At 40.7% G+C, this 16297-nt stretch overlaps 1 protein-coding gene across 2 annotated transcripts; it reads right to left on the reverse strand.

Annotated features, from left to right (window-relative positions):
• Positions 1-4087: 4087 nt before the first annotated feature.
• Positions 4088-15934, reverse strand: golm1 (golgi membrane protein 1). 2 transcript variants are annotated; one of them, XM_080433793.1, is made up of 11 exons: positions 15745-15934; positions 13392-13535; positions 12557-12736; positions 12071-12125; positions 11678-11780; positions 11354-11468; positions 10783-10957; positions 9436-9654; positions 7415-7570; positions 6667-6765; positions 4088-6486 (listed from the first exon to the last, which is right to left on the reverse strand). In XM_080433793.1, exons 2-10 carry the CDS (start codon positions 13518-13520, stop codon positions 6668-6670), a joined length of 1230 nt encoding a protein of 409 aa, XP_080289919.1. In that variant the 5' UTR covers positions 13521-13535; positions 15745-15934; the 3' UTR covers positions 4088-6486; position 6667. The 2 variants fall into 2 exon arrangements, with proteins under 2 accessions (XP_080289919.1, XP_080289918.1); XM_080433792.1 differs by having other exon boundaries at positions 13392-13538.
• Between the last annotated feature and the right edge of the window lie 363 nt (positions 15935-16297).

Genomic DNA, 16297 nt, shown 5'->3' on the forward strand with positions numbered 1-16297 from the left:
AAATTGTTAATCAAATTACTCAAAACAAATTGCTATACAAAACAAATCGTTACTCAAATTACCAAAACAAATTGCTATTCAAAACAAATTGTTACTCAAATTACTCAAAACAAATTGCTATTCAAAACAAATTGTTACTCAAATTACTCAAAACACTACCATGCACCTCCTCAGTAATGCTGTAACTTAAAGTTGCCAGGTAAATTTACTTTACCTGTTCAGAGTCACAGCCAACCCGAGTATTTTTACTAAAAGCGGCACGAGCCCCCAATTTGTCACAACCCGGCCCGTGGGCCATGACAAATTGAGGAGGACACGATGGTAGTGCTTAAAAGTAACAGTGGTTTATTAACAAATGAACTTAAATAATGCTGTACAAAAGGTATGAGGTGTGTAATTCAAAAGGGTGCTGTCATCTGGTGAGGGATTCTAAGAATGGCTGCCACCCACTCTTATATAGGGCTCCAGGGAGCATTGATCAGGTGCTCCCAATGCACCTAATGAGGAACCCCAAGTTGGCCGACCACCTGTTTCCGCGGGAATTTACTGGAGCAAAAATCCTGTGTGGGAAACATCCTGCGGGGGGACCGGAAGTAGGAAATAGCGGCTCAGTGTGTTTACATTTGCCAGCAGAACGTAGCTGTACTGCGGCGAACGGGCCTTTTGCATGTAGTTGAAGCGCAAGGGGGCGGGGGGGCGGTGCATGGGGAGAGAGTCAGCGCACTGAAGTCAAGGCACACTACAGACTACTGTGTTGTTGACAGACAACGGATGCACGCTGCGAACGAGCTACGTTCTGCTGGCAAATGTAAACACACTGAGCCGCTATTTCCTACTTCCGGTCCCCCCGCAGGATGTTTCCCACACAGGATTTTTGCTCCAGTAAATTCCCGCGGAAACAGGTGGATATATCTGTGAGACATAGAGACATAGATATATATAAAGGCTAGATGACTCACCCGCGCTGCTGGCCAATGGAGTACGACGTTGCCACATGGCGGCCATCTTGAAACAGTCATTCATAACATTATGTCTATGGGGCATATACTTTAAAATAACCATAGCGTGCTCAATTTTCATCCGATTTTCAAACGGTTTGGTGTGTTGTAAACACCAAAGATGTAGTTATGATACTGCATACTTAAAATTATAAAAATAAAAAAAACATGATTATAATTATAAGTATGCAGTATCATAACTACATCTTTGGTGTTTACAACACACCAAACCGTTTGAAAATCGGATGAAAATTGAGCACGCTATGGTTATTTCAAAGTATATGCACCATAGACATAATGTTATGAATGACTGTTTCAAGATGGCCGCGGTTGAGCTACGCTTGCGCCGTCCCCTTGAGCCATCTAGCCTTTATATATATCTATGCATAGAGACACATAGGGGAGTACACCATACAACCACACAGGCCCTGTGTGGTCAGGCCAAGGGGCCGTGACACCCTCCCCCTTCAAAATGAGGGACCATAAGGGACCGTGTAACTAACACCAATTACCAAATTTAAATTTAAATCAATCAAGAAAACCAAAAAAAATTACGTATATCAATAATTAAACAAACATATTTAGGGTGAAGTGAATAGTCAAATAACCAACTGTCCAAGGTAGATAGAAATGAAAATTGGTGATTGGTCTCTTTACTTTAATAATCTCTCTCTCACACACACACACACAGTTCAAGTTGTGAGAGGCACCCATATGTCCATATATGGACTAGACATTCATGGACGCATTAAGAGCCTCAGTCTGGACACATGTATATCTGCTATTTTTGAATAGCCAAAATATACATGGATAAAGGGGTTTAAAGGATTTTGATGCTGTATTAAAACAGAACCCCTTCAAGGACCCCTGGGAGTCCCCGGACCCCACTTTGAGAACCAATGTTGTAGAGTGTCAGGTGGTACATGACTGTTAAAAGTTTGGGGAACACCGATTTAGAACAGTGGTTCTCAACCTTTTTTGGATCAGGGCCTACTTTAAAAAATCTCAATAGCGTTCAGTGGTCAACCATCTGACCACTGAACACGGCAGCCATTCGGTGACAGATGGGTGGGCTGCGTGCAGTTTAAGAGCATGTTTATTTTAATGATCAACCAATCGACTGCATGCGTTCCGGCTTGCATCAATGGAACCAACGTAGTATACTTTTACGTACCTATTTATTACGGGGCCAGCCTGCCAGCAGGCAATCCTGTTTTAAGATTGGCAGTATTCTTCCGATTCTGGCTGAACCGTGCTGTCGCTTTTTACGAAACTCGGCCATATGGTAGATGGTCATGAAAAACTGTCAAGAAATAATTCTCACAATCTTTCGTCAAAAGGTGGCGCTATAGCACTCAATTGAAAATGCCAACTTTGAACAGATACAACTCATGCCCTGTTTGACCTAGAGCCATGAAACTTGGATACACATATGCGTCTCCTCGTGCTGAACAACTTTCACCCTCTGACCCTTTTGACCTCTGACCTTTAGATCTCCCACCATTTTGAATTATATGAAAAACAGTCATTGGCTCCTAACTTCTGCATTTTTTCACTTATGGAAAATCCGCTACTAACGTTTTGTCGGCAGAGGTCCAAAGTTCATGTGTAAAGAATTTCGTGCAAATTGCTCAAAAATCACAGGAGATTTTTTACAGTAATGTAGAGGGTCATCCCAAATATCACTGAAACCAATCTCACTCCAATTGGCCAAAGGGGGGCGCTATAGCAATTTTTTGAACATGCAAACTTTAAACAGGCAAAAGTCATGCCTCGTTTGGCCGAAAGTCGTGAAACTTGCTTACACTTGTGCCTTGACGAACACATCTATCGCTTTGACCAGTAAGCTCCGCCCTTAGATTGTCCGCAATTTTGAGCAGTTTGAAAAACACTTAAACCCAGGATTTTTCAGCTATTTGCGTGAAACTGTATCACCAGTTCAGGTCTGTTGGTCCAGTAGCTATTGCTTAAGCGTGTGCCTTATAACCTCAAGGTTGCCGGTTCAAGCCTCACTTGATACAGACTTAATTTAAGTTGCATTTCACACAACATGAATGTGTCAATTAATACATGTGCAATTGTTAAAGATAACATGAAATGCTTATTTGAGAGTATGTTTTTTCAATGTACAACATAATTCATTGTGAAAATAGCCGATCTACAATCTCACAACCTTTCAGATAGCAACATTTAGTGAGCTTGTAGATCGGCTACTTTCACTGGTTTCTGTTCCGAGGAGACGTACAATTTCTCTATCGGTAGATAGTTGGGGAACCAGTGATCTAGAGTAGTTAGCAAAACAAAGGCCTGGTCCGTCAGGGACGTAAAGACTTATATATATCAACAGACACTACCAGGACTATCATATCTCTAGCTCAATAAGAAAGGCAGCCTATGAGTCCGGAGGTCACTGGTTCGATCCCTGTCCCCGACGATGTGTTGAGGTCATCATGCTTTGGCATTCGTAGGCTTACGCGTATTATTTCTTGAGGTTAGGGGAAGGCATAGTTTTACTGAGGTTAGGGTTAGTGAGGGTTTAAAATGCTCATTTGTTAATTGCATGGTCTTCTTTCTCTCAAGTTCAGTCTTCTATGTTTCTATGGCTTATTGTGCATATTACTTATCATTGCTTCTTTCTTTCTTCTCTCTGCAATCCCTGGCCCCGTATTATCGCTGCTTGCAGCTATATTCTGTATTTCTTTTTCTTCTTTTTTTTTTATCCCACGATTTTGCAACCCACTTTTTTTCACGCAGTGCCAATTGTAATCTTGGGCGCTACACTCCCTCTGCTAGCCTAGAGAGCCCAGATATCTGTATTTCAATGAAAACTCTTTGTTTTTCAAGGTAAAAAAATCCACAGTTTAAAATCTTAAAATAAAATATTTTAGCCAATTATTTCGGGGCCCACTTGCAATACCCTCTCGAACCACCAGTGGTCCCCGGGCCACAGGTTGAGAATCACTGATCTTGAATCTACCTCTTCACTCAAGGCTGTATAAGCAGAAATGCTCTCACATGCACTTATGTGCAAGTATGCACAGATACGCGCACACACAAACAAAATGTATATCACATGTGACATGGCAATGTACAGTATATTGGTAATAAAACCCTTTTTATTCATCATCTCTGTCACTCACTTCCAAAGCGAGTAACGGAGTGAAAACAAAATTGCCTGTGATCACTTGAACATTTCACAAATTTCTTCACTATTGGTTCAGAAAAGACACACAAAAAATATCAGTTCAACAACAATAAAGAGAACCTCATGTACAAAAAAAATAAAAATAAAATCATAAATGTTCTCTCCAATTTGATTTCCAGCAGATAGTGTGTACACAAAACAGACTGACAAAGTTGATTCCATGATGAGCAGTGGGTATACAGTATGCAAGCTTTGCTTCATGACAGACACTAACCCACAGTGCTGACTTGCTGCATCTACAAAAACCATTACATCGTTAAGCAGTTGGTAGTGCAGTTGGACCTAGAAACCTAGAAGTAAAATCCTGAGTGTTCATTTAACTCTGAGAGTGTACAAATATAAACCAAATTGACCCTCATCCATTTGTAACTCAGCGTGTACAAAATGTAACCCAATTTCATGTATACTGCATTTATACAGTATAAATACTGTATTTGTAACTCTGAGAGTGTACAAATGTAACCAAATGGGTCCATTTGTACACTCAGGATTTTACAGTATAGGTTTCAGCATTGAAAGGATATCAAATTAACAAAAGCTGCAAGTCACTTTTCAACATAATGGAGCATTGATCTCAGACTGGTTAAATTACAATTTATTTCTCTTCTAATGTCATTCTACATGGCCAGCTGTGCTACACACACTGATCTTGTACTTTTCAGAAATCACCATCAAAACTAAAAGAACTAAATGCCAATTCATGATCATCCTGTGACTTGAGCACATTCACAATCCAACATTCATTTTATACTTGATCAAAAAGGCCCTGATAAAAACAAAACAAAACAAAGCACATCTACTGATTAAATAAGTTAAAACTCCTGGTTTTAATCTTGACCTTCTAACTTTGACAGTGCAAGGCTGACAATTCCACAAAGCAATTCTAAACATCACCATCCAACCCATTTCTATTCTTTAGCATTTCAGATTGCGTAGTTGTTTCACAACCTATTTGCACGTCTTTTAATATAACAAAAATGTGACACCATCAGAAATGTTACCAACAGATAACAGATTCTTTGTCTCAGTATTAAAAATATTGATGAACTACCAAAAACAAAAATGTTATGCACATTAATGGCCATGGCTAAAAAGATGGTTATTTGCTCTGATGATGACATAGCTGAGTGAACATTTTGGAGTTATTCAGACTGGCAGGTTCTAAGTAAAAATGTGTTGCCCTTGAAACCAAAAGAAATTTCGTAAAATACAAAGCAATAAATTATTTAGGCTTTCTTCATAAAAGTTAGGATACAGATCTATTGTCTGACATACAGTATTTAATGGTTGGGCGTACCCACGTTTAGTTTAATTTAGTAGACTGTATTTTATGTGGACAAACTTAGGCTCATATTTTCTGCTATGCAGGAGCCCAGAAGTCCATATCACTCTTCCTAGTCAATAAATGTTATATTATTTTACAGCAGTTCTCAGCCTATCTCATCACCAACAACACAGCACATTCACTACAGCAGACCAGGGCCAGTATTCACAAGTTAATTGATAAACTGTGGTGACTAATCCATGGTCATACACATTCTCAAATCATTCTAACACGTTCTGCTTTGAAATGCAATGAGCTGCTCAACAAAACCTTGCAGTATGTTTCTCAACACTGTAAAGCAGTAACAATCCGTATGCCTAACAACATACCCCTTCCACTTGGTACCACAGCTTCACCAAGCCTGATTCAGCCATTAAGTAAATGAGACTTCTCCTACAGTATGACACACTTTGTGAATACGAGGCCCAGGAGTAACTTAAGGCAAAATGTGAGATGTTGCTGTACCTCTAGAAGACCACAGGAGGATGAACTTGTCAAGCCTCTCAATCTAAGACACATGTCACTGTACAGTAGATAGACTCATGTATGCATGTACATCGTGTGTGTGTGTGTGTGTGTGTGTGTGTGTGTGTGTGTGTGTGTGTGTGTGTGTGTGTGTGTGTGTGTGTGTGTGTGTGTGTGTGTGTGTGTGTGTGTGTGTGTGTGTGTGAGACTGATGTGATGGTTTTAATTGTCCAGAGTATTTGATTGAACAACATGAGTCTGTATGTAAAAGCTCTAACCAACTGTATAAAATCGTAAAAAAAAAGAATTGGACTTTGAAATTCTCCCTACTTGTGGCCAGATTGTTTCTGTTTTGGTGTGTTTTGTGTTCAATACATATGGCTGTATTCAATCGCACTATGCGGTTGTGCAGAAGTCCTGAATGGTTCCTGGTTCAGAGTGTATCTGTGAACAGTGTGTATTGCGGGACTTCTTCCCCCAAGTCTTCAACAGCCCTGAAAGCAAATTTAAAACAAAACTGAATCATTTTAAGACTTTATTTTTATCTCTGAGAATTGATCATCAAAAGGGCCTCCTCTTTTATGAATGTTAAAGCAAGAGAGATTGATTTTGTGTGTGTGTGTGTGTGTGTGTGTGTGTGTGTGTGTGTGTGTGTGTGTGTGTTGTGTGTGTACCTTAGATCTGAGCAAGCGCTGCTTGTTTGTCTGCCTCAAATTCTCCTTCATTCTCATCATCTCCATTATAGTCAGCAAGTGCCTCCTCCATGTCCTTGTCTATCAAACAGACAGACAGACACAAACTCCGCATTAATATAAATAAATGACTACTAAACTGTCAATAACAACAAACACACACACAGCTGTTCATCTATGACAGTACAACCGTTATTTACTGTACAACATCAACTTTTGATCCATCAAGCAGCACCATGCAGTTATTCGCGTAACATGCACGCCTCTGCAAACATACACTTCTTTGTGTGCACAGGAGGACACACAGGTGTACACAGGAGGACATAGTAATTACACCCCCCCCCCCCCAACACACACACACACACACACACACACACACACACACACACACACACACACACACACACACACACACACAAACCAATGTTTGAATTGAATTACAATGCTTGTACTTCCTGACCTTAATCACTAAATGTCTAGTCCATACCCTGAAATAGAAAAGACATTAACATCTAATCCCATATTCTAAACTCAAAGTAAGGAACAAGAAAATGTCAGTTGCTAGTTTATTTAACAAAGTGTCATTTTTCACCTCAGCACGAATGCAAGGAAGGTCTTTCAATGGTCTCTATAATGTCTATATCTTTCCTTCTCTCTCAAACACTCACACACGATCACATTCTCACACACACACACACACACACTCTTCCTCAAGTAAATCCAAACGCACCAATATTCTCCTGATTTTGTGGTTTCTCAGAGTCTCCTCCGTCCACTATTCGCTCATCTCCGTCATAGTCCTCTGGCTCCTCGTCCTTCGTGCCGCCTGGGGTCTCATCTGCCTTCCCCTGGCTAAACAGCATGTCCTCCATGCCAGGGTCCATCTCTACAGACAACAATAGTAGGGGTGCAACAGTTAACAGAACTAATAAAATTTATCTATTATAAGAAATAATTGATAATTGATCATTTAATAGTAGAATCAATGAATAATCTATCCATATTTTGGGCATGTCATTATAGGAGAGAAATTGCAGAAATATTGAAAGCCGATCTAGAAATTCATAACACGTCACATCGTGAGCTTGTAGATCGGCTATTTTCACTATTTTTGCACGACAGCGTTAAGCTACGACATAAAATAATGCTTAAGTGGTTAATTGCTTTGTTGATATATACTTTTTTTTATATAAAAAAAAAACGTGCTTCTCAACTGATTCATCAAAAAAGTCATCGATAGAATAATCACTAAGACAATCGATAGTTGCAGCCTTAAAAAACAACTGCCAGAATCAATAACTGGTTTGTAACTAAATGCTCTTCATAATAAATGTGTGCCATCTTCCATTTGATTACACAACGTGTATCACCCAGAGCTGTCACACAGCTGATAATATATGTCATTTCTGTAGGAGATTTTTTATTTTATTTTCTTTCTGTTTATTTCATAGGGACAGAGCACATCAGTATTGATGTAACCCAATCTGGAGTGAGCAAGAATGCTAATTTCACACACAGGCTGTCACAAAAAAACTTACAATTACAAATGACATTATGCAAATACAAATATAAAAATATAATAAAGTATAAAAAACAAGATGCCAAATAAATGTGTACATGTAAGCTTAAAAAATATCAGTTATGGTTTTCCTTAAGTCATTGTTCGAGATGGGTCTTAACATACTGTATGTAGGGCACTCCCTTATTCCAAGTGGTAGGCCAACATTTACTTCCCTTTACTGACAGCACATTTTGTCCAAAAGTGGTAGCATACAGTATGGTACCTCACAGCCCCCTCTAGTGGTGGCCCTAGTGCTGGTGCCCCTGTCATCCCCCATTAAACCAGTGGTTCTCAAACCTTTTTATGTCAAAGACTCCCAAATAAATATGTATTTGGCCGCGGACCCCCATCTGAAAATATGTTGTGCTACTGACCCCTATATAAGATTTGTGTTGTTAAAATGTTTACAAAATATTCCACATTTTTCACTAAAAGAAATATATACATATATTGTTTTGAAAGTAGCAGATCTGCAAGCTCACAACATGTCGCATGGGGACAAGTTATGAGCTTGTAGATCGGCTGTATAGGGTTAAAGTTTTAGCTGGGGACCGCCTGGAACCCCCTCAAGGACCCCTGGGGGTCCCCGGACCACACTTTGAAAACCACTGCTTTAAATGAGTTCAAATGAGGCAAGCCCATACAAAGCCTTATACATGAAGCAAACATATTAAAAAAATTCTAAGCTCAATAAATCATATTTCTTCCAGAATGTTGAAATGATGAAACTCTCCTTGAGAGTAATATTGAAGGATTTGAGAGCCGCTACACCTGTAATTGACCAGTTAGTAAAACAGTACTCAATGTGTGAAATAAATATTTAAGAAAATACATTATTGGTGTTTTAATGTTTTAATGCCATTTCAGAAGTGGTTCTATCCCACTAATATATGGCTTTATCTATATATTAGGCATGTACTGAAATAATGTGGTGTCCAGCTATAGTATGAAATAAAATGGGTTCAGGGATTAATTTCTGTGTCTACATCGGATAACCACTGAGCAACTTATTACTGATTATGATACGACATATTGTGGGCATCTAGATCAGCTATTTTCCAAATTATTGATTTTATACATTTTTTCACCCTATAATAAAAACGGTCTGGGATGTCTAGGTTAAAGTGCATTAAAGTGTTACTGACTACGTGACCTCCTATTGGTCCCCAAGATTTAGAAAGCTGAAATACCTTCTATCTGTGTCTTTCCTCCATGAGCATCCATCACCTCCACGTCTTTATCCTCTGTCAGGTTCAGGTTAAGTTTGCTGTCAGCTGTGCCGTCGCCCTCTGTCCCCACAGTGCCCTCTAGAGGCTGCAGGGTGTCTTGTTTCACTACTGGGGCCGAGGGAACAGACTCTGGCTTGGACAGATCCTTTAAGGAGGGCAGGACTGCTGGGGGGTCCAGTCCTAAGCAATATTACAGAGAGAAGCAAAGCACACACAAATATATAAACGCATTCCAACACATGCTGGCACCAGCACTCTTGCACCTTAACTTAGATGAGAGCGTGAGTGCAAGCAGACACACATACAGTACACACCCCAAGAAACATGGATATCTACATTTGTATGCTTTTAATAGAGAGTATGGGAATAAAAACATGTGATTTCTTTTTATGTTCCTTCCATCCTTTTTTACCAATAGGAAGAAAGAGAAGCAAATGAGGCTGAATATCTAACAGTGTCTTTCTCCTTTCCCCCCCCTCTTTTTTTTGTAGAGGGGTGGGCAACCACCTCTTTTTTATCAACCAGGTTATTAGTTGGCCAGACTTATAACGTGGATTCACTCTCACGTTCCTCCCCCACGTATCAGTCGGAGCGAGTATGAGAAATCAGAAAATTATTTTGATGCTTTTCACTGTTGTACGGACAGCAGTCGAAACTGCTGTCTGCACTGATTGGCCCGATCATTATTTTGATTTCTCATACTCGTTCCCTATGGGCCGAAGTCCAGACTGATACGCGGGGGAGGAACGTGAGAGTGAATCCACGTTATCAGTCTGGCCAATGCCAGGCTAATTAGATTGGGCTATTGGAGGTAATTAAAAAAACAAGCCATCATTGTTTGAGGCGCATGAAACCTTTCTCTCCATGTAATGAGAATTGCTCTTACATTTATTATTCATATAAAATTATTGATTCATTCTTTGTTTAGGTTTTGTTATTAAATGTTTGGCTTACTTTATGCTTGTATTAGTCTAATTAACTGCCTATAATAATAAGGCGTAAAAGCCATGGTGGTTTTCGCACTGGGTGATCAGCCCAAACCTGAGGTTGCCCACACCTGAGTTAGTGGGTTTAGAGGTACTTCAGGTTGTGAAGTAGAAATAGAGAAGTCAAACACAAATCCAGCAGCCATAAAGAGCTGGAGAACACGCAAATGTTAGCTTTTTCCCCAGACAATTTGAATATTGCTAACAAGTTCATTTGCAACTCCCAGGGCCTGTAGGGAATGATTGCTCAGTGTTGTATCCCAAGTGCCATGTACAGTGGGTCAACAGGGGTGAGACATTAAGGCCTTTCCATATCGTTTACCTTTATCCATTGTGATCTCATTGGTCAGGAGTTCTGGTAGGTCATTGACTTTAGGCTGGGATAGTTCAGGAATGTGGCCCAAGACAGGGGTCGTCTTGGTTTCATCAAGTCCCGCCTTCCCAGGGCCCTCATCTTTATTTTTCCCCTCCTCCTTTAGCGTGGGAGCTGTGTTAACCTGTGGTGGAGTCAATATCAGTTGGTTCAAGGATCTCTTTACATCAGTAACTGGACATCATGACAGACAGTGATACTACTGGCACCAAATAACGACAAATATGATGATTTACTGTGTGTACTGGTAGGTGGAAATTCTGATTTTCTGAAATTCAGATTCTTCGCACCCTATAAAAAGGAGAGGGCCTGGAAGTGCACAAAGCAAATTAACTGCCGCACACTGTCTAACTCTAACTGTCTACAGTTACAACATGTATTTGAAGAAATAAAATGTTTCAGTTCTAAGACTTTGTCAGGTAAACCCCCAACATAACGTTAGGTTCATTTGGACTAATAGGCATTCGCTATAATTGGATGTGATTACAATGGGTCAGTGTGACAGGAAAGGTTGTCTGACCTGAGAGGACACAGCAGGAGCAGGGATAAGTTTCTCCATCTTCTTCTTCTGAATAGCTGCAACCTTCTCATCACACAGCTCCTTCTGAGACAGGATCTGGGTGTTGCACTGTGTCCTACACACACACACACACACACAGGTATATATATACTCATGTAATGTACAAACAATGAACAGATATCTATCTGTCTGAGAGGGGTATAATATTTAAAGAGGAGCATGGCAAAGCAATATGTATAATTTTTAACCACTACATTTTTATATAATTTTCAAAATCAAATCAAAATGTGTTTTGAGAGTAAAAAATGTATAGGTGTTTCTTACATGTCATAAGTCAATTTCTTGTTTAGGGTGTTGAGGTAGGCTTGGCAAGTCTGTAGCTCCCTCTGAAGCTTCCCCAAATCATTGTTCAGCTCGTTCAACTGACCTACACACACACACACACACACACACACACACACACACACACACACACACACACACACACACACACACACACACACACACACACACACACACACACACACACACACACACACACACACACACACACACACACAAAACATCACTACACTATAAAATCACAAAATGACAGCGCAAATGTTTGTATCCATCATTTATCCACTTTTTTTTATTATGAGACCACTGTGTATAATTCAACATAAAAAAATGTATTTAAAAAAAAAATGAAGCTACAAAATAAGAGTAAACTCTTACCTTTTAGTTCCTGTGTTGTTTTGGTACTGGAGGAAATGTTCTGCTGCATGCTGCCCTGAAAGCAAACCACAGTTATTTGTCAATACTCTGTTAATATGCTTATGCTATCTGGGAGTGGGACACAACAGGCTTTTAACAGATGGTCTTTGTCATGCATGCCGATATGGTATCGCTCGCCTGGTGGAGATTTCACACTCTCACACACTCACACACTCACACACTCACACACTCACACACTCACACACACACACACACACACACACACACACACACACACACACACACACGGTTGAGGTGAATCAAGGACACACTGCTTTTGTAGAATAATAATAGTCAATAACAAGTTCATCATTCAGTCTGTGGAAACCACAGAGTACAGAGTTAACATAAAGCGTTTGTTGGATTGTGGGGCTAATGATTGTTTTGGAAATATTGAGACTACATAACACTACACACACACACACATGATGCAGTGCATGCGAATACCTTGTCTTGGCTGCAGGTGTTCTGGACTCCCTCCAGCTGCCTCTTGTAGAGGTTCTCTATGCGGATGATTTGCTCCTTCTGCCTCCCGATCTCCTCCTGGAACTCATTCTTCTTCATCTCCACAGCTCCTCGCTCCGCTGCACTGCGCCGCGCCTGACCCTCCAGCGCGTACAACTTGGTCTGGATGGACACATACAGTACATGTGAGCGGTGAGCGCTGCCGTGTGCACGTACACAGAAGTACTGCACTAACTAAAGAAGGTACATCAAATATCCACTGTACTCCCAATCTGGGAACCCATCAGCAAAAAAAAAAACTTTGGGAAACAGTGGTCTAGTGAGATTACTGTACTCCTAACCCAGCTATGTTACTATTGTGTTTGTATATGGGATGTAACAAACAAAAACCTTGAATCCTAATTGCCAAACAAGCTAACATACTGACAATGCACGCAAAGTGAACTAAAGAAATCTACAATAACAGAATAAGAAGTGTGTGTGTGCATAATCGTGTAGTACCCTTTTCCTCAACAACATGACTGAACAACCCTTTATCAGTTACCTCTCCTGTACCACCAATAGCCTTCCATGCACATAGAATTCACATTCATAGAATAAAGATGACCATAAAACCCAAGCACTACATGACTACCTTTTCATCTAATCAAATGGAATGCCAAACCAAAATAATAACCCTTTGCATTGAAAAGGTACACACAACTGACCACTGTAAAAGGAAACAAAATAAACAATCACTCAATTACAGGCGGGCGGGCAGGCATGCGCGCAGGCATGCGCGCACGCACGCACACACACGCACACACAGTTCCAGTACCTGTAGTTCCAGGTTGCGGGAGCTGGACACCCAGTAATTAAAGCCCAGTACCAGTATGCAGGCGATCAAGGCACCAATCATCAGGGGAGGAGACCTGCCACCGCGCCGGCCATTCCCCAGCCCACCCATGGCTGCCTGCAGTACCTACTGAGAAGAGAACACACAACCAGGATTTGGGTCAACTTCAATCAGTTGTCTTTCTATAACGTTTATATTTCTGCAAGTCTGGTGGCTTATCTATTTTTCAAAATTAGCCAGTCGGTCCGTGCTAACAGGATATCAGTGTCTCAGTGAGAACCTAGCCTGGTAAACCCTCCCTCCGGAAATCTCATTTCTATTTGATTCACTCCTGAAATCAAATGGAAATGAGATTTCCGGAGGGAGGGTTTACCAGGCTAGTGAGAACCAGCTGTGAGAGAGTAACAGTCCACCACGTGTTGGCCTAAAAGACACACAACCCAGTCAGTTCCAAGTCTACCGTAATACAATGAGATCATCCCAAAGCCAAGAGCCAACAAATAGCTGAAAAACAGGTTCATCAAAACAGAGCTCATATAAAATAAAATTGCAGATTGACTGATAATGATATCATGTGTTTGTCCCATGGCACTGAATGTGTTAAAAGAAAGAAATAATTGCTTGGCAAAAAAAAAATATTGTGCTCGTCTTTACACTTGTTGTGAATTTAGTTGACCAACCATGTGATCCTTAAAAGTCTCCCTCTAACTAAGGTGGTGACCGAGGTTTCCGTTGAGTGACGAGCTCGGAGAACAAGATGACACCAAGCAGTATCACACGACAAGTTCTAAAGTTTATTACACACACGAAAAAAGGGATTCCCCCCCCCCCCCCCCCCCTTTGAATTAGATTTTTGATTTCTGATTTGAATCAGAAGCGGAGCTCTGAATCCGTCTTGAGAGATTGCACACATAATATATACAGTATTGGACACATGACGTGACCAGAAGATATGAGACAAGGACAAAAACAGAAAGTAGTTGATTGTCATGGCATCAAGTGTATCAGACTCAGTATGTGCTTATGCAGATGAGTGATTCAACACATGTATGTACTGGGTCAATCACATAAAGGTCAGTCCCATAATCATAATTCATAACAACACTCTTCAAACTTCACTTGACAGCAATGCTGAATCAACTGCTATGAATGCATGTTGCTGAGAGGGGACATACATTTTTTTGTCATTCACCCATACACAAATATAGAGTTTAGTAGAATGATTCTAGAATATTTTTTTAAGACACATTTTTGTGGAAGTGCAACCCTGTAATGCATGTGGCTCTATTGTTGTCATGTACCTGCTTTAATTGTACTTCAACAATGAATGGTGTCATGTTGCACTGTGGTGTGATGCACAACCTGCAGTCTCACCACTTCCAATCCAAAAGCTCTACACACCAAAAGCTCTACATTAAAAAAAAAAGATTGTACAAGGGCCCATTGCTGCAATCTGGAATTAATTGATAATAATTCCAGTTATTTTAACCAATCTGTATGATAAGAGTGTGTTATAAATGTAACAAGCACAAAGTTAGTGGTTGGAGGTGGTCTCCCTACCCTTCCATCGAGAAATCTAGACCCCGGTGTCTGGTTGACATGTAGTCCTGCCTGAAGCTCATCATACATACAATATCTTCCCAGTACAATATCTTCCCGGTTCAAGCAGGGAATCAGTCTTGGGAAGAGCAGTAGAAATTGTGACTCCCCTCCTCCGTGAGGGAGGGAGAGACCAGGGTAGGAGATTACATTTTACGGATCACTGGGGATTTGACTGTGTACTTACTACTTAACAACATAAATGAACCCTCCCGTCTTATCTGGGGGGGAAACTATTCTGCAAGTCATCTGCTGTGTGATTGCATATTTATGGTGCATGATGCATTTATGATGCATTTGGTGCACGCGCGTGCGCGTACACACACACACACACACACACACACACACACACACACACACACACACACAATCAACTGACACGTCCACCTCAAAGCGATGCTTCAGGAAATCAAATCAAATCAAACTCCACAGCATGAACTCCATCTAACGCTGTGGACCACAGCAACATGATGTGTACATTCAGGAAGCTGCATTACCCGAGGTCCATTGACAAGGATACAGTGGCTGTATAAGTCGTGTAACAAGTCATACATATAAATACAAATAAATCACCTGACGATCGCCGTGTAAACACACGGAGAAAAAGTTCAATAATATACCGATGATGGTGTTGTTTCACTGCAGCCAGCAGCAGGTCGAAACGGGACGGGTTAAATGAGCCAGCACAGGCTAACGTTAACGTTCCTATGCTAACAGGCTAGCAGACATCACTTACCCGATGCTCCTCTAAACTGTCCCTGATGTCGTTTCCAGACGATGGGACGTTACGAGCCGTCAGTCGGTCTGCAACTTCTCCAGCAATAATAACGGCACGATGTGCGATTATCTCCTCCGACCCATTTTAATGCATCGATGCCAGCCAGGCAATCTGCTATAGTCCCGTTATTGTGTATACTGGGTGGACGGGGCACATTGTGTGTGTGTGTGTGTGTGTGTGGGAGGCACTGTTGCCAGATCTTTCGAGAGAAATAAGCAAACAGGTCTATGAAAACAAGCCCAAAAGAAACCGACTGTATGTACATCAGCTATTTACAAACTCACAACGCAAGCTCATAGTGGGCTTGTAGATCTGCTATTTTCAAAAAAATCTTGAAATAAAATGTGGAATATTTGGATGCTTTTTGAAAAATTCTACAACACAAATCTGGTACGGGGGGCTCCCCTGGCATACAATATTTTCAGATGGGGGTTTATAGGCACCGTACAAATATACGTTTTAATTTGGGGGTCCATGACATGAAAATGTTTGAGAACCACTGGTTTAAACA

Source organism: Gymnoscopelus braueri, assembly GCF_963280865.1.
Source record: "Gymnoscopelus braueri genome assembly, chromosome: 7".
Taxonomy (NCBI): Eukaryota; Metazoa; Chordata; class Actinopteri; order Myctophiformes; family Myctophidae; genus Gymnoscopelus; species Gymnoscopelus braueri.